The sequence below is a fragment of the Zosterops lateralis genome (assembly GCF_965231275.1).
Source record: "Zosterops lateralis genome assembly, chromosome: 9".
NCBI classification, from domain to species: Eukaryota; Metazoa; Chordata; class Aves; order Passeriformes; family Zosteropidae; genus Zosterops; species Zosterops lateralis.
Window position 1 is genome coordinate 30,919,386 of NC_139769.1, and position 18,376 is coordinate 30,937,761.

At 49.9% G+C, this 18,376-nt stretch overlaps 1 protein-coding gene across 11 annotated transcripts in view; it reads left to right on the forward strand.

Annotated features, from left to right (window-relative positions):
- The window catches only part of NOS1AP (nitric oxide synthase 1 adaptor protein), a 42,952-nt gene that overhangs the window by 15,745 nt on the left and 8,831 nt on the right, over positions 1 to 18,376 (forward strand). For 5 of the 11 annotated variants that reach the window (XM_083867689.1, XM_083867692.1, XM_083867699.1 and 2 more), the window contains exons 3-8: positions 13,129 to 13,221; positions 13,605 to 13,678; positions 14,286 to 14,394; positions 14,573 to 14,714; positions 15,929 to 16,068; positions 16,647 to 16,814. In XM_083867689.1, the coding sequence (XP_083723815.1) occupies positions 13,129 to 13,221; positions 13,605 to 13,678; positions 14,286 to 14,394; positions 14,573 to 14,714; positions 15,929 to 16,068; positions 16,647 to 16,814 (726 nt within the window). The other 6 variants (XM_083867693.1, XM_083867691.1, XM_083867695.1 and 3 more) reach the window with 5 other exon arrangements.

The following is an 18,376-nucleotide window of genomic DNA, read 5'->3' on the forward strand; positions in this document are numbered from 1 at the left end:
TGAGCCATCAGCAAATACCTGCAGGGACTTCAGGGGAGAGAATGGGGAATAATGTCTCCCAGGCTCCCTGAATGTGGTGGGAGGGCAGACTGTCACTCCTTCCCAGCCAGGGGATGCTCTGCTGGCTCCCACCCCTCTCTAAGTTGATGGCCAGCATGTAAAGCCATTTCACCAATGTCCATCCTCTGTGTGCCCTTGTCTTTCCTCCTCTTCCTCCTGCTTCCAAGTCGTTTTTCCTCGGAAATGGTCCTTCAAGCATGTTTGAAGGACTGCACTGGTGGGTTGCACTATCTGTGGGGCACAGCAGGCTGGCCTGGTAACTTGCTTTCCCTGGCTCCCTCCTGTGAGACTCCTATGTTACAGATGGTTCTGGCAGGGCAGCAGACTGAGTACAGTGCCAGGGCTCAGCTGCACCAGAAGCAGGGGAATGCGGAGCTGCAGACCCTGCTCCTGGAGCACAGGCACATGTGGAGTCTGTGGGACTGCAGATGCCACAGGAGCTGCCGCTCACAGGGCTCTCCTGCTCTGGCTTTTCCTCCTGCCTACAAAGGAAAGATTTGTTGCACACTCTGCCTCCCACGCATGAATGGATTCAGACTGGCTGTCAAGGTGAGGAGGTCTGCAACTTGTTCTGGGGGATTTGGGGTTATGTTAGCACTGGTGGTTGCTCTTGGTGAGTGTTTGAAGAATTCCTGCAGAAGCCATCATCCTTTGATAGCCTTCTGCAAGGTAACAGAGCTTCCTTTGATGGCCTGAGCCTCAGGCTTGAATAAACTTCTGCCGAAAAGTGTTACTGTGGGAAAGGGCTGTGTTCAGTGTCACCAGCTGTCACACACACATCTCAGTGCACAGCGGCCCCACCACTGTCACCAAGAGGGGACAGTTCTGCTGCTAGAAAATTGCTGGTGAAGATATCTATCTGCACTTTCCTTTGTGTTTTAGAGTAAATTTCTAACTGTGCCAAAGAATAAGCTCCTGGCTGCTTGAGAGGTTGTTGATAAGAAAAAATAGGTTTCAGAGAGGTGTGCTGAGGTCTGGCTGATTTCAGGCTCTGTGACTCATCCTAGCATCTCAGCAGTATCTAGGCAGTGCAGTGGAGAACTGGACCTTCTCCTTGAGTTTGTGTCTCCTCTCACCCTTGGCATTGCTTTTATTTGGAGGTTTTTTTCCTTCTTATTTACTACAACATGGAATTTTCATGTGTTTTTTTTTTTTTTTTTTTTTTTTTAACAAATCAGTGCTTTCATCAATTTTCTGCCATCTTGGCAACATTTTACACTTGGGATGCTGCATGGGCCTGGAGAGATGCAGGCAGCCTTATTCTGGGCAGCCACATCTTCCAGCCAGGCTTGAGTATGTCCAGAGACAGTCCCTCGCTCTTGTTCCATGATTGAAGGGAGAAATAACCTAGGAAAAGGAGACCAAAATGTTACTAAAGAATACAAGCAGGGTATTAAGTATCCATTTTATGTGTGAGAACATAAGACACAGCGAGGCTGTGACTTGTCAGACTCCTTCCAAGGGAGACATCCCTGTGCAGGGAACCAGGCTGAATTAAAGTTAAACGAAACTGAAGTCAGCTTTGAATGCTACTCTTGTGTATGATCCTTTCTGCTCTTATGCTTCCTTGCTGGTCCTCAAAGGCCAAGGACCCTTTAATTTAACCTGTTGTGGTGTTCTCTGCTGCATCACCTCAGAAGACAGACAAAAGCCTGGGGCTGCAGCCTTCCAAAAAAAAAAAAAAAAAAAAAAAAAAAAAAAAAAAAAAAAAAAAAAAAGTGCCACGTGCCCCAGTTTCTTCCCTGCTAAAATGAATTCTTGGTGGTTTTGGCTTGGTGAAGCAGGAAGATGTTCCAAGGGATGCTGTGCCCTGAGGAGGGGTGGAGTCAGAGCCTGCCCCACTGCCTGCAGCAAGGTGAGAGGGTTTTAGAGTGTCAATGCTTCCTGCCCTGTGCAGGAGCAGAGGAAAGCAGCACATCTGCTTAAAAGGAGAGGTTGCAAAATCTATTGTGTGAGCTGGTCTGTGGAATGGGAGTTTAATTAGGGAGCGGGAGGAAAGTATCTATTGTAGGGCAGCAGAAGGAGCAGAACAAGGGAAAGGAGCCAAGCACTCCTCCCATGTCAGCAGAGGAGGCTGTAGCCTATAGAGCATGCTGAGATTCCCTGCCTCCTCCTGTCTGCTCTTTGTCACCTCACAGAGAGGCTGCCAGGGCCACACAGGGCTGCTGCACCTCCACGTGGCACTGTGGCTGTGGCTGCTCTGATGTCCCTGTGGATGATAGCTGGTAGGTGATCTGCTTCAACTGGGATTTTTGGAAGGCATGGACTTTCCCATCTGGAGTAAAGTCTACCCAGGGCAAAGACTCTAGACAAAGAATTTTCAGAATAGGAAGTGTTTCCTTGTCAGGTCAGACTTCCCTGATGGAGCACAATGATCCCAGTGATTCTTAATCTGTCACTTGGTTTTCAACAGTGGGAGTGTAACCTGATAGGGAAAAATCCCCAAGCAAACCAGTTCCCTGTGTCATGGGCTTGCATATGGAAACTGCTGATTTGTTCCAGCAGAAGCTGGAAAAACCAGCCTGAAGTTTGTATTTGCCACAGGAAACTTCAGCAGAGATAGTTAAATTTCAGCCTAATTCTTTAACAGGAAACAGCCCGACCTGTGATGTTTTACAGTGTTGTTGTTGGATTGCAGTAGTGATATGCATCTGAGAGACCCATCTCTTTCTTTTTCTTTCCAAGACTTCCAGTTTTGTTTTAGCATTTTGCTCCAATAAGACATTTTCTTATTCCCTCTTAACATGATGAATGGTACTGGTCTGGACTCCTTCAAACATTCCCTGATCCTTGGGAACTTAGGGGATGTGTCTGTATCCCCAGCACAAAGAGCACATCTGTGCTGACCTCTGCTTACATGCTAAGAAATCCACATTATCTAAAAGGAGAAGAGAATTCCAGAATAATTGGCCAAAGCTGTAGGTGAGTGTGACTTGGGGTGCAGGTCCCCTTGAGCTTTCCGTGAAAAAGACCTGTATTTCTGTGGTTTGAGTAGATCCAGCTTCAACACCCAGCTAGCCGATTTTGTGCATTTGTCTAAAGTCAGAGCCTTCAATGTGAGGAAGCTCTTCCCAAGTCCCAGGTCTGAGCTGTGGACACATGCCCACTGAGCCCGTTCTGTGGATAAGCCAAATACAGAGAGTTTGTTCTAACCTCTGGGATGTAGGAGTCTGGGGAAACTGCCTCATGTTCTTAATTTTTTCTGAACTGTTTTCTGTTTCTTCTTTGAAGTGTGTGATAAAGCAGAAGATGTTCTGTAGGAATGGATTATATTGGTAGTGATTTCAGTGGTACTGTAGTTTGGGATAATGTCACCTGTTTTGCTGCATGCTGCCCAGGACCACACTGTCTTCATGGTGTCCTTTGAAGTGGGATGACACCTTGAAATGTCTCCAGGGTCTTTTTAGGATACACTTCTGCATCTTGGCAGATGCAGCTTCTGTTCCTTTTTCCTGTGAGAGGCTGCTTGGCCAATGCCATATAAAATCATTCTGAAATGTGTAGATGCCAAATTCCTGTACGCTTGGCCTTAAAAGCAAATGCTTTTTTTTTTTCCTCCCAGCCCTGCATAGAAATGGGTATTGCTGGGCTCTCCTCACCTCCTCACTGGGGGTTTCCTGGAAGCACAGTGGCATTCTGTCCTCTGTCTCTCATTGCTTCATCTGGGGCTCTGCTGCTGAGCTGGATTTCAACCCCTCTTTTCTAACTCCACCTAAAATCTTGGTACTTTTATTACTTGGAAATTTTTGCTATAATTCTGTTGAAGTCTCTCCAAAGGACATTATTCTTGTTGCCATTAACATGTAGAATTTAGTGAATGAGTTTTAATACCTGCATTAGTTATTGTTGAAATAGGAACTGTGACGCAAGAGTGATATGAATAATTACCTCTTTTCTCCAGTTACAACCCAGAAACATTGTTGAGCACCGCCGGATCTAAAGAGCCCCACAGGGCTGGCTTGTTTCTGATGCACCAAGCGTTTAATGCTGCTGCTCATTCATTCTTTATTAATTGTCTGAATTTCACAATTGCTGATTTAGTTACAGTATTCCCAGCCTACCTTCCTTGGCATGTCTCTGCCTGGCTATTCTCATTTGCCTTCTCAACTGGTCTTACTCAAGCTTTTTATGCAACAGTGGGAGAGCAGCTTTGTGGTGAGCAGTAAAAAATACCAGAATAAATCCTGTATTTCACAACTTGGGGTATAAATATCACCACAGTGCGATTTGGCTCACTTCCTGAGCTGACACCTTTCTAAATTGCTGTGTGGGGATCTTCTTAGGGTGCCCCTTGCTTTGTCACCTGCCCTCAGGGTGGATTTGGGGTGACTTTGTGCTCTTCTGCAGTATCAGCCCTGCCTTCAACCCATCCATGTGGGCAGGGATTACCTCAGCTGCCTTGAGGCAGGGTCCATCTTCGAAGGGATGCATTTGAGTGAGAAAGCTAATTTTGAACACAGGAATTTTGTCTTCCCTCTCAGATGGAGGAAGGTGCTGGGCTGGACATTGCCTGTACTGCTCAGTCCTGGGGTCCCCCACAGCATCGGGACTGGCTAGTGCCGGAGAGGGGCAGGAGTTTATCAGGGATTGTTGTAAAGGGGCATGATTGAACTGCTGCAAATGGCAGCACTGCTCTTTAGGCCAAGCTTGTTCTAGCATATGGGCTCAAACCCGCTCTGGGCTGGAAGAACAGAAGCCATTTCCAGGTGCTTGTAGTTCCTTACCTTCTTCAAAGGGCGGTTGCACCAAACAGCTTGTGCTGCCTCTGCCTGCATAGGTCAAACCACTATATGTCTAATTAAAAATACCACAAATTCCTGTCAGATGTGAGCTTTCCAAGGAATGCACTTCTGCTTATTCTAGCAACAGGTGGTAAATATTAAAATGTGTACAGCTAATTTCTTGTGTTCTTCCTCCCGGGCTGTGAAAAGCAGTGTGAGAGTAGTGCCTGCAGATGCACACAAAACCCATCCTTGTTTTCCTTAACTGCAGGAAGCAGCTCAAGGCCTGGCTGTTATTTTTATAACCAGTTTGACCAGTATCCCACACACACCCACACACCGGTTAATTCTCACCCTGGCGTGGTCACCAGAGATGGCAGCATGTGAAGGCAGGGGGGAGCTTGCCACCTCCCATACGGGTGCAGCCCGTGCTGTTATCACTTCCTTGGATTTCTGAAAGGAGTTTGGAGATGTTTTCAAGGCTGGGGGATAGCATGTTACGGGGTCTTCAATGACCTTCATCCCTGGCTTAGAGGTGCTGCTTTTCCCAGCCCATAAGCACTGCTCCCACTTGGAGCTGTCACTGAATGTGCCCAGGCTGGAGGAAAAATTATGTGGTTGAACTGGAGTCCTCAGCTTTCGTTCATAAGCTTGGTATTAGTCAAGCCCCCATGGAGTGAACAGTGATGCCTGCACAGGCATCAGGACCCTGGTGGCTTTGGTGAGCTGCTGGTGGAACTGAGAGATGTAGCTGGGAAGTGTGCTCCTGCTCCAACACCTGCATCCTTCATGACACAGTGCTGCTGCTGCATCCCCCATGGGCTTCTGTGGCACACAGCAAGCTGCTGATGTGCCTCAGGCCTCCTTTGAACCTCTGATTAAAAGGTGTTTTAAAAAAACCACACAGGTCTGGAATACCTGAGGATTTCTTGTAAGGGAGGTAAATCATCTTGCAAATGGAAGCCTTCAAAAGAAAGGGTTAGCATAAGTTGTTGCCTGTTAACTTTCTCCATTTAACCCTGTGACTGATATTGGTTTAATTCTTACCAGTTCTGATTTCTCTGAGCTTCCTGTGAAGCTGCATCTCCTGCAGATGGCTTGTGAGCGTGTCCCAGTTTGCCACCTCAACTTGTGAAACTCGGAGGTAGTGAGGGGAGGCTGGAGGAAGCGGATGGAGGCAGCTCTCTGGGAGGAAATAGCAAATCGAGCAGAAGGCATTTATCGTGAAGTATTTGATGTTATTGGAAAACATATTTTGTGTGATAGATGGGTATGCTGTAATCCTGGGGTGGTTTTGAAGCAGCAATCTTAACTTTGCTCTGCTGCTCTCACAACATGGGTATATTTAGCCTGATTCCCATTTATACCCATCGGTACGCACAACCATCATAGACAGTTACTGAAATTAAACCCAAAGTTGGATGGGAAAATAGGCACTGACATTGTCAGTGCAAACCAAAATCATATCTATTTCAGCCAAACACATATACCTCTGAGCCGCATTTCCCATATGTGCAAATGCAAACTCCAAGGAGCTGTGGGAGCGTTTTAAAAAGCATCATTAAGCTCAAGAACAAGCATCCAATACTTCATTATTCCTCCTCTCTTCCAAACTACTGCAGCCTTAAATTTAAGTCCAGCTCAGGCCAAAACCACCAGCAATGGGGTGTAGGCAGGAGGACAGGGGAAATTTAATCCTGAGGAATAGTTTAAACCCAAACTATTAGGATAGCAGAGGTATCCAGCATGTTTGGCCATGCCATGCTGGCAGTCTGCTGATGGAACGGGTGAGAACCTTCATCCTGGCCCCAGATATCTCCGTATTTCTGTGCCCCACAATGGGACCCATCCCTGCTGCAAGTGTGAGTGCCATGGGCTGGTTTTGTCCTCAGATTTGGTGGCAGGAGCAGGGAGTCCAAGGAAAATGACCACACCAAGGAGATCCCCAAATTTCCCTGCTTTTCTCGTCTTTCCATATCCCAGCTCCTGGAGAGAGCAGGGAGGTGCTGCTGGCATCCCATGTCAAATGCCCTGCTCATGTGTGGAGCGTGGTCATAGTCATAGCCAGATTTACAGATGCACAGAGGAATTGGGGTGCAATGGGATCCCACAGTGAAGGGTATGAGAGTCCTGAGACACAGGCACCAGCACAGCACTTTGGTAGGAAGGCTTAAAGCAGTGTTTTAAAAAAGGGTTTCAGTCCATTTATTGCTGATCACATTAGCAGGCTAAGCAGGTATTTCAGTGTGCTCTCCTTCAGCAAGCCTGAGTCCCCTGAAGGCATAACGTGCAGCCCAGAGTAGTGGACTGTCAGATGCTCTGAAGCCTTATTCAGAAATGCCTTTTGGATGAAGCTGTCTGCCCTCCTGGGAGGTGCCCGCTTTCCAGCCATTTCATCTCCTGATACCTACTGCTGCTGCCCCAGCAGGGCTGGAGGAGCTGTGGGCCAGGATGAGCTGGCAGGTGTCTTGCTGTTTTAGGGGCAGCAGGCTGCAGCAGCAGGGAGTGATGGATGCCCTATGGCTGGGGAGCCCCTGGCAGGACTCTGGATCTTTGCTGCCTTACCTTCTGACCATGGGCTCTGGGGAGAGGCAGTGCTGCCTCTGCTCCCTGCCCAGCTGGCTGCTGGACACCACACATTATCACAGCTTGGATGGTTGTGGACTCTTCTGACCTGCAAGGTTGCTTCTGGCCAGGTTATATCTATATGCTACTTTTTAAATCCAAAGCTGTAATTAAAATCATTCCCTTCTCTCCAGTGCTCTTTTCTTTCAGGCTGAAAGGCACACTTCTCTTCCAGTTAATCAGAAGGAGGAAAGAAGGCATGAGGTGTTCTGGCAGCAGTCTGCTCCTGGTGCTTTGGCACCAAGCTCTGGGTGTTGGTTACCCCACAAAGGGCTTGGGGGAAGCCAGTGCTGCCTTCCCGCTCCTCCTGCTCTCCCTGCCCAACCCCAGGGTGACTTGGCACCCCTGGCCAGGAAAAAAACGCCTTTCCGTTGCAGGTTCCCATTCCCACACAGCCCGCAGGTGGCTTCTGAGTCATTCCAGGGCACTGTGGCTAGTGCCATTTCTTTGTGTGATTCAATAAAATGAAAATCCTTGTGTGATTCAATAAAACAAAATCCTTGTGTTCTGTACAGAGCTGTGTTTGCCATTCCTCCCAATTACGGCTATTACGATCCCAGCAAGAGTTCTCAGGATTCCCTCTGGGAAGCTCCTGGACAGTTCTGAGGTTTGCTCTCATTCCCCATGTTTTCAGCAGTAGGAATTGTTAGGTATGTGCCTCCCCCCCCATTTGTTAATTCCTGGCGCCATGGAGCCTGTGCCCAATAAACTTGATTCCAGCTGTCATTTTGTAATAAGTTAATTCTTCATCAGGAGCACAGCACTGCTCCTCCCCCTGAGTGCTGGGAGAGTCGGCGCTGGTCTGACATGTCTGTCATTAGCCAGGCTGACCCATGGTTAAAGTCTAACTGGGGAGGTATTTTATGAGCTGCTGTGCCAGCCAGCTGCAGGAGGAGCTACCTGGAGAGCTGGGGGGCACAGCCAGGGGCAGGGGAGCTCAGAGCTGAGGGTGCTCTAGCAGGTCCTGCCCAGCCAGACCTCTGTATTCAGCACAGCTGCCTCAGGGGGGAGACCGGGCTTTGCTCACAGTTCCATATCCTTTCTGCATAAACACACAGAAATGCAGCTTTCTTGCAAAAATTACATCATCTTCTGTGCTTTTTCTTATGGCAGATTTTTGTCTCCTGCCTCCCAAGCTAGCAGAGCAACAGTGAGTTTTGTTTGAATTGCTTTGTCCCTGTTAATTGAATTCTCAGAACACTGCTCTTTCCCCAATACAAAGTACATGCCTGTAACCTTTCCCCTTTTTTTTTTTTTTTTTTTGAGGATGGGGATAGAGGGTGGATGGGGGCAGCTCAATGCACTTAGACCAACTTCTTTTAAAAATATTCTGTTTATTTGTATTCTGCTGACACAATGTGACCATAAATCATTCCTGGTACCTTCCCTTACTTACAGACAGTGCTAGTGGGCAGATTTAAATTGTACCTGAGGCAGTTTAAATGGGCTGGAATAAAATGAGGGCATTTTTATTCAGGTTAACATTTTTTGCATGCTTGTGAATGTGAGGGGATGATGGATCTAGAAAGACATCATCTCTCCTCCTCAGTGCCTGATCTGCCTGACCTTGTGTGCAGTGTGTGGTTACAAGTTTTCTCACACTTCTGTGTGGAAACAGCCTGATACGGGTAGCATCTTTCTAGGGATGCTGAGTTTTCCTTGCTTTTCACACATACCTGTCGCTCTCAGATTCATACATAATTTTACTCCAAGATGACAAGGTTACATGCACTCTCTATTAAGCAACATATGTTACTCAGTTCTCCAGAAAGGGCAATTTTAATACTGTGCCAGTAGGAATGTGTTGCGCAATGATGCATACACCAGCTGGCTTCTTTTCCTTCCAAAGTTATTTAAATTCTGAACTCTGCACAAAAGACAGATGTTGAAAATAGACTCCCACTAACCCGAGGTCGATGGGAAGGCTCCCATGCTCTGATGGAGATGTTTCTTTTCCATTTGAAAAGATGAATATTTTTTTTTGTGGGCAGGGTAAAATTAAGAGATAATCTTTATTCACTTAGTTGGTTGGATTTTATGAGCGATCTTGTACTTCTTTTGCATTACTGAAATCACTTTTGCTTTTCTTCTCGAATAGTTATGGGGCTTTTTAACTGACGTATCTCAGATGTCCATTTTCACTCTTTGCTCAAAAATTTTAATGCAGCTTGTAGGGCTTCAGTGGGAGACCAACTGTGGAGCTGTGCAAGTCCAAGAACAGATGATTTTGTTGTTTCCTTTTCCATTTTCTATTAATTTTCCTGAAATTAATTCTTCTTTTTCTTCTGACATTGCCACATTGTTATAAACAAGAATTAATATAATTAACCCAAGCTTGCAGTATTATTATTTAAAGGTCCAGAAACATACCCAAGATGGGCAAAATGCTTGGGTTGAAGACTAAGAAAGCTCTTCTGTTACAGCATTTAATTGGTTATAAGTAGTACAGTGAAATCCTGCATAGTGTGAAACCAAAGGGGATCATGGGAATGCTGTGCAAATCCTCTTTCCTTTCTTGATTTCAAGCTGGATAATTATTTCTGTATCAGATCTTTATTAAGCCGTAGGTTAGTATTCAGCTCTCCAAGATGGAACCATGAGTAACTGAGCTTATAAGGTTTGAAATGTGTTTTTTTTTTCTCCTGGAGACAGTCTTTCTTTTGGAGGCAGTCACCAAATCTCAATGCAGTGCCCAGCAAGTGTGGGGTGAATTGCTGCCACCCAGCTCCCTGCACCCAAATACAGAGACATTCCTATCCCACATCTTTGGGAATGCAGGATATACTCCCAGAAAGGACTGAGTTGCAGTGAAAACATGGGTTTCCTTTTCCTGTGGGTCAGCCAGTGCCCGCTTGTTTTGGGTGCAACAGCAGTGGCTGTGGGTGTGCAGACCATCTCAGAGTCCCTTTGGTGGCATTTCCCTGCCATCATCGCCTCTGCTCTCCTCCCAGCAGCAGGAACAGCTAAAATCCTAATGCTTTGCAACCCTCTTAAGTTTTCTCTCTTTGTTTTGCAGTAGAAGGAGGACTGTTAACAAACATGGGCAGGCACAGCAGATCTCTGTGCCTGGGCGAAGTTGTCAAGAGCAATTCCAAGCAATGGAGGTCATGATCAGATGTTCTTCCATGGCCCTGTTAAGTAAAGTGTTTTGGTTTCACCCCTTCCAGTCTCTGTGGCTCAGATCTCACTCAGAGGAGCTGCACAAAGCTGACACTTCCTTAAACCAAATTAGGAAGCCCCTCAAAATCAGCAATGTCATCTCCTGGCCCGTGGAACCTAGCATGCTTTCCCTGCACATCCCCAGGATGTGAGAGGCAGCTCGGCTGAATTGCTGTTCTATTGAATGCTCTTCCTTGCTGATTTGTTATTAAATGATGGTTAGTGTTTCATTGGTCAGGAGTCCATCAGTGTTCTGCTGGCTGGAGCTGCGCTTTGGAGGATGGGAGGCGCAGAGAGCTGCTGGGCTCGTTGGGCTGATGGCTCTAATGAGCTCTGGATGGGCTGGAATGGGCAGCAGCTCTCTAAGCCCATGGCTCAGGCTTGCAAAGGAGCTTGGCTCTCCAGTCAGTGTCAGGATAAAGGCCTGGATTTATGGAAGGGCTTAACAAATCTGTCTGCTCAGTCCTTCTGAGAATTTTACTTCTTTGCTTCCAATGGGTTTTGCTGGAGTTTTGCCATGACCCATCAGCACAAGGGGGCTTTGGTTTCAGCATGGCAGAGGCTCAGCAGCTCTTCCCACAGCACTCCCCAGTGCTAGGTTCAGGGTGCACCGTGGCAGAATCCCTTGCCTGCAGCCAGGGATTGTGAAAGGCTCCTCAAGGAGCTCTGCATGATTCTGTCCCTAAAATGTGCCAGAGCTTGATGGAATCTTTGCTGAAACCTCCTGGCCTTTCTTCATTGCTGTCCTGGGGCTGTTACTCACTCAAAAAAACAGGCCTAAAATAGTCTGTCTTAACCTGAGATATTTTTTTCTCTTCCGAGCCCACATCAGTCGGCGCTTGGGGTAGGCCAGAGTAGAAACACGACAGCAACCAGGAGCTCCAAAATGCAACTGGATGTGTATAATCAGTGATCGTTAGGACCAATAAATCACACATCAGCACCCCAGGTGCCATGCAGTCACCCTGGATGCTGCAGAGAGCTTCCAGATCAGCCTGCAGCTCCTGGAAAATCACATGCAGAGCCTCAGAAAGGACTGGGTTAATTACTCCAAAGTAGTCAGGCCAAAGCTCACCTTTTCAGGGCTAAATCAAGACATTTCTTTAGTCTTAGGTACCAGGCACTGGTCTAGTGTCCTGACAAGACACAAGGGAGTTTTGTCTCAGCTGGTAATGATGGGGATGGCATTTGGAAGTCCATGTCGGTGGGCTCTTTGGTGACACCCTTCTCCATGAGGAATAAGCCATGCAAACAGCATATGGGGGTGTGCTGGGGGCTTTGAGGCTAACCAAAGCCACGGTGGGAGCCTGAGCTCTGCTTTCTCCAGCCCATCAACGTGGTTTCAGCCCCAGTGTTGGGTGGGTTTGCCTGGTCAATGCCCAGAAGAGGGCGGAGCTGCATTCCCCGCACTGTTTTCCAAGCCTTCTGAATCTCCCATCCTCTTCGGCCGCTTTAAAATGGCTTTGAGGAATTGCGCTTTCAGGTCTTTTATCGTTTGATCACAGGTCAGGGCCAGCAGCTTTTCCTGCCTGCTGGCTCTGGCTGCCAGAGCTAATGCATCACGCGGTGCTGGAAATGTCACAGTGAGGCTGGCGGGGGCCGGGGGCAGGGCACTGCTCCCTCTGCAGAGACACTGCCGAAGTAATGAGAGGATAAATCTAATCCCTCTGCTTCAGGCAGGCGAGGGGCAGGATGCAGGGCTTTTTCTGGGCACAGAGGATCTGTCCCCATGGCTGTGCACAGCTCCCTGCAAGTGAGACCAGCATATCAGGCCCCTGAAGTGGCTGCACCTGTGGCAAAGCAGTTATGGGACTCCTCAAAAGTCCCACAACAGGATCAGCCCAAATGGCTTATTTAACCTACTCCTCTGCCAGCCTTCTCCCCGCTTGTAACCCTCTAAATGCCAAAGTGGGTGGATTAGAAGGGAATCTCAGTCTCTCCCCAGGCCAGAGCAGAGCTTGGTGTTTAATCACTTTGGAAGTTCCTGTCCAATGACTTCTAATTGAAGTGGGTAATTGCATTATCCCATTTGCCCTGGAGATGTAACAGGGGAGGGGATTTTGTGAACCCTGGAGGGGTTCACAAAATCCTCAGCAATCATCTTCAGTTTTATACTGAGCCCAAAAATATCCAACTCAAAATGCCATTTCACTTTCCAGAGCCCAGCAATGGCCATGAACCAGTGGGGCAAGCACAGCCAGGCTGCAGATCCCTGGGGGCATGGTGGTCCCTCTCTGAGGAGGCACAGCCCTTCAGAGGGGAAGAGCAAGTGCTTTTGAAACATAAGCTAGCATTCCCAGCAGCATCCTGAACTGAGTAAAGCATTATCCACTTCCAGGGGCTGGATTGCTTCAGTGTGTGCTCCTCCAGATGCTGGGCACAGGGACACTGCAGGGCAAAAAGACCCCTTGTCCTGTCCTAGCATGGATGTACAGGTTGATGTGGGATCAGGAAAACCTGTTGCTGTCCCTCTTGCCCCTTCCTGTCGCAGCCTCTTCATCCCTCCCTGGGGCTGTCCTGGCACAGGAAGGCTAATTCAGGTGTTTTCTTCCATCTCCCGCAGTATGAGTTTAAAGCCAAGAATATCAAGAAGAAGAAAGTGAATCTCATTGTGTCAGTGGATGGCGTGAAGGTCATTCTGAAGAAAAAGAAGAAGGTAGGCAGCACTGGTCCCTGGGGCAGCAGTGCCTCAGCAGCAGAACTCCTCCCCTCCTGGTGCAGGGACCTGCAGCATCCTTTAATTTCTGGGAAACCCTGGTGAGCTGGGAGAGGGAGGGAGGGGTGGGCTGGGGTCAGCCTTGTGTGAGTCATGTTCCTGCAGGGTGGCTGAGCCAGTCCTGGTGTGGTGCAGAAGGGCTCGGGGGCCCCTGTGGGAGGTGTTGTGGGATGTGGCTGGTCCCCAATAAGACCTGACCCTTGGCAAAGGGTTGCAGGGGAGCAGCAGCAGAGCTGTGACAAGAGCTTCCCAAGTATGTCCCAAGACTGTCTCTCTGCCCTGTCCTTGTTCTCAAGGACAGCATCTGACGTACTCATTCTCAGCTTCTTTCATTGCAGAAAAAAGAATGGGCCTGGGATGAAAACAAAATGCTCGTCATGCATGATCCCATCTACAGGTAAGGCTGTTGGGTGAGGGGACAGAGACTTGTGTGGCTCTGCCGTGCCCCTTTATCCACACCACACCAGCACTTTGCTGGGCAATGGAGAGCTGCCACCATCCTGTGGTGGGCAGCTCTTGGTGCTTCCCAAAGTTCCCCGCCCTCCTCCTCTATCTTGTTCCCAAAAGCCAAAAGCAGAGTGTGTGTTGGGGAGGGAGGCCAAATTGGAGCGAGAGAGGCCCCCAGCCATGCTGGAGAGGGGGTGGCAGCACCTGGGCCACCAGGTGCCACCATCCAGCTCTGTGAGCAGGCCAGGAATGGGGTTTGTTCTTCTCCATCCCTGGAGGCTCCTGGGCCACTAACACTGTCCCTGGGGGCTGAGCAGAAAAGTCTCATGCTGTCTTTGCAAAATGTTTACTGCTGCTGAGTCAGCAGGCAAATTTTCACAGCTGAGATAAAACCACTGCCAAAAAAATTTCTGATGGGCTTTAGCAGGGATGTGCTGCAGAGGTTGGGCATCTGCCAGCACCCAGTGCCACGGGAAACATGGTTGTGGCCTTGGCAGTCTCCTGGGCATGTGGGTAATGTGTATGCTTATATCCTCCCTTCCATTTTGTCCTTGCAGGATATTCTACGTATCTCATGACTCCCAGGATCTAAAGATCTTCAGCTACATTGCCAGGGATGGGTCTAGCAATGTTTTCAGGTGCAATGTCTTCAAGTCCAAGAAGAAGGTAAAGATGCAGGGATGCACATCTCGTCCTGGCATACTCTGGGTGGAGCAGCTGGGGCAGGACTCTGTGGCACTGTGCTGGAGCTGCCAGCCCAGGGCACCTGGGGATCTGAGATCCTGTGGCAGCACAGAGACCCTTGAGAGCTGTGCCTCTCCCTCTCCTCTCTCCCCCACTGCAGAGCCAAGCCATGCGCATCGTGCGGACAGTGGGGCAGGCGTTCGAGGTGTGCCACAAGCTGAGCCTGCAGCACACCCAGCAAAATGCTGATGGCCAGGAGGATGCAGACAGTGAGAGGAACGGAGATGACCTGGATGTCCCAGGTATTCCACAAAGGTGGAGCTGTGGGGTGGTGTGGGGCCCCTAGAGCCTGGCAGATGTGGTTCACAAAGGCACTGTCTTACCATACTGCCCCTTGATGGCTGATAGCTCTGGGCAATGGATTTGCACAGCAATCTGGCCTGCTGTGCTCCAGGCTCAAGCTGGGGTCTTGCCCAGCAAGGAACCTTCTCTAGGTGTTAGCCATGATCCTCTCAGACATCCCACTTGCTGAGAGCTCATTAGCAGCGCCTGGGGCTCTGCTCTGTCCTCGGCTGCACACACTGCAAACATTCCCTCGCTGCTTCTGCACAAGAGGCCCCAAGCACAGACTTTCCTTGTGTCTCGAGGCATGCCTGGGTCTGGGGCCAGTTCTCAAATTGGGACATAGCCGTGTTTGTGGTCTCCCATCAAGCTGTCAGGACTACAGGCAGGCTGCACACCCTGCTGTTTCTCAGCCCTGTGGATAGAGGGTGCAGGGTTGCCTGGCTGGGGGGGCTGCTGGTCCAACCTCATGACCCTGAGCTCTGTAGGGTCCCAGGGAGCTGCCTTGCTCCTTGGTGCCGGTGCCTGTGCTGGAGGGGAGGCAGAAGTTTTATGAGAGGTTAGTCAAACCCTTCCAGTACCAGGTGGAACACTGGCAGGTCCTGCTGCCTGTCTGTGTGTGGATTCTCTGCCCTGCCATGCCATGCTGTGGGCTGGATCCTGCACATCCCAACAGAAGCAGCCTGGGCTGGGCTGCGGTTTCCTGCTTGCTTCTGTGACCAGTGCTGTCCTGATGACCTAATCACTAGGCTGCCCTGGACTGGTCATTGTTTGGTTTTCCTCCACACAATATCTCAGCCATGATACGCAGCTCCCTGGGGAATTCAGAGCATCTGTTTTTTGTTTTTCTTTCCTGTAATCTCTTGTTTACCTTCAGCTTTATCTGTGTTTTCTGTTCTTGGTGGCCTGTTTGTCTCACATCAGGGCTTTTGGCTGCCATTTGCCCAGGTTTGGTGTGCTGGGGCTGGGGGTGTTTTTTGGCTGCAAGCTTCCTCCTGAGCAGCAGCAGGAAGAGCAGCTGTGGCCCTCTGTACCTGCTTCTCACCAGAGCTGGAGGGTGGGTGGTATGAGGGCAGTGGGGACCCACTGTAGGCATCGCTGCCCACACCACAGTTGAAGTGTGGTGAGCTCCAGGTGCAGGCAGGCCGTGCCCTGCCCTGACCCTGTCCTGCAGCCTGTCGCCTCTCCAGCATGGAGAGAGCGGCCACCTCCACAGAGGAGACGGACATCGACGCCGTGGAGCTGCCTCTGCCCGGAGCTGACATCCTGGACTTCAGCCGTGGCGTCACCGACCTCGATGCCGTGGCCAAGGAGGTGAGTGCCACACCAAGCCCAGGGTCCCGGCCCTCCACTTGCAGGGGGTGGCACAGCCCCAACCCCCGACTCTGATGTGCATCCCTAGAGCCCAGGGGTTGGGAGGGATTGTGTGGCATTCCCCAGCTCCCAGATCAAAGGCATCTGCTGCTGCAGATCAAAGGCATCTGTGCTGCAGGGCTGCCCTTTGGCTAGGGCCCAGGGCACTCCTGGAGAGAGCTGTGCTGAGGCTCAGCTATGTGCAGCCACACAAAAAGGGTTTGGGGCAGAGCTCATAGGGATTTTTTTACTCCAAAAACACAAAAATAAAAGACTTTTTTGATACGGTGGAAATTCCCATGGGAAGCATCAGCCTTTTCAGGAATTTTCTACAAAAGTATTTGGGTTGTTGTTGAAACTGAAAAAGTACTGTTTTCAAAGGTTGTAAGCACCCCCAGCAAAGTGTACATTAGCTTTGAATGCAGCTGCCTCTTTTCTGGGTATTCTGGGCAGCCGCTCGGTGCCAAAGCTTTTGTGTGCCTGGTGGCTCTCTGAGGTGAGTGCCAGGGGATCACACCTTCAACACTGGTGTTTTGCAGAGCTGCCTCCACCCTGAAGATATCCTGACAGCATCACCCAAGATGCTGCTGCCCTCATCTGCCCAGCTGCCTGACCTGGGAACACCCCTCTCTGCCCACCACCAGATGCAGCTTCTCCAGCAACTCCTGCAGCAGCAGCAGCAGCAGACACAAGTGGCTGTGGCACAGGTTCTCCCCTCCATTCTTTCCCAGGGGCAGTGGCAGGGCTGAGGCACACTGCCGAGCCCCTTGGTGCTGCTGGAGTCTCCTGACTGGAGGCAGCATTGAAGGCAGGCAGCTCCATGGGGAGTGAGCTCCGTGAGGTGCTTGGCTCTGCTTGCCACCAGGTATCTGGGGCCTTTGGCCCATCTGCTTGCCAGTGCTTTGCCCACACACAATGGTGTGCCTGGGCTGTGCAGCTGATAGCTCATTCTCCATGCAGCTATTTCTTATTGAACCAGTTCTGGCTGCTTTATCCAACTCATTACCTGAGCTTTACTTGTTCCCTGATCCTTCACAGAGCTCACTGCTATTCATCAACTTTCTTTGTGGCCTGAGTGATGGGCTCCAGCAGCCTTTCTGTGCTGCCCTGTGGTTTTGCTCTTCTCGCATCAGTAAGTCAGTATTTGTTGATCAGTTCTGGCTGAGCTGCTGCCTCCAGAGTCCACATGCCTTTTGAGGTCACAGACTGCCAAGTTGCTTTCCCCTCTGGAAGAGGGATCTGCATCCTCAGGGAATCCTTTGTGTCTGTCCAACTGTTGCTCACAATCCAAAAGGCTCTATGGTGCCTGCTTGGAGTGTAAAATATTGCAGCCCTTGCTCTTGGTCTGGCTTTGCGGAAAGCTGTAAATCCCAGTCCTTTGCGTGTTCTCCTGTCACTCCCAGGCTTGCTGTGCTTCAGCTTGGCTCTGCCAAGGGCACTGCTGTGCCACCTTGCTGGCCACATTTGGGCAGCACCTGCCTGCTAGCACAGAGGAGGTTCCACCCATCTGTGGGGGCAGCTGGCCCCCAGCTAGGCAGCTTCAGGGGCCCTCCAGCTGCAGCAGCAGCTCACAGCTTGGCAGGTACAGAGAGCTTCCTCTTTTTCCTCAAGGTCATTTTCTAGGCCATGATAAAATAGCCTTTTTTTATTTGGTGGGGATATTTTTGTTTTCGGATTATTTTTTTGTTTGGATTTTTTTTAAATTTAGTTGTAAATCTATGCTTTCCTGGTTCCAGACCTTGCTGGAGCAGTTTTAGGAGCCGTGGGTGGGTGCCAGGAAGGGGTGCTGAGCCAAAGTGGCTCTTAGGTCACGCTGTTCCCTTGTGCAGTGTATGTTTCTGGGGTTCTCCTTGCTCAAAGGCAGATAAGAGCTGCCTTGGGCAGGAGCTCCTGGCTGTCTGCCCTCAGGGGCATGGTTTTGAGGACACAGATGTTGCATAGAGGTAGTTGTGCTGAAATCAGTGGTGGTCTTGCCTGCAGGCTCCCCACAGGCATTGCTTCCCAGAGCCAGGCTGAGCAGCCAGCTTGCACCCCAGAGCTGCAGCCCCTCGGCAGCACCCTGCCATCTGTGGTGCTCGAGCCCCTCCTTGCGACAGAGGCTACTGGCTGGGCCCTGTTTCTGGGAAAGCTGCCCAAAAAGACAGCTTTTCCAGGGCCAGCTCTGCTACACAGCTGCGCCCTCACGCTACTGGATGGCAGCACCATCTAGTCAGTCAAGCATGTCTCCTCTGCTGCATCCATCTGGCTTCTCCTGGGCTGCCCTTTCCAT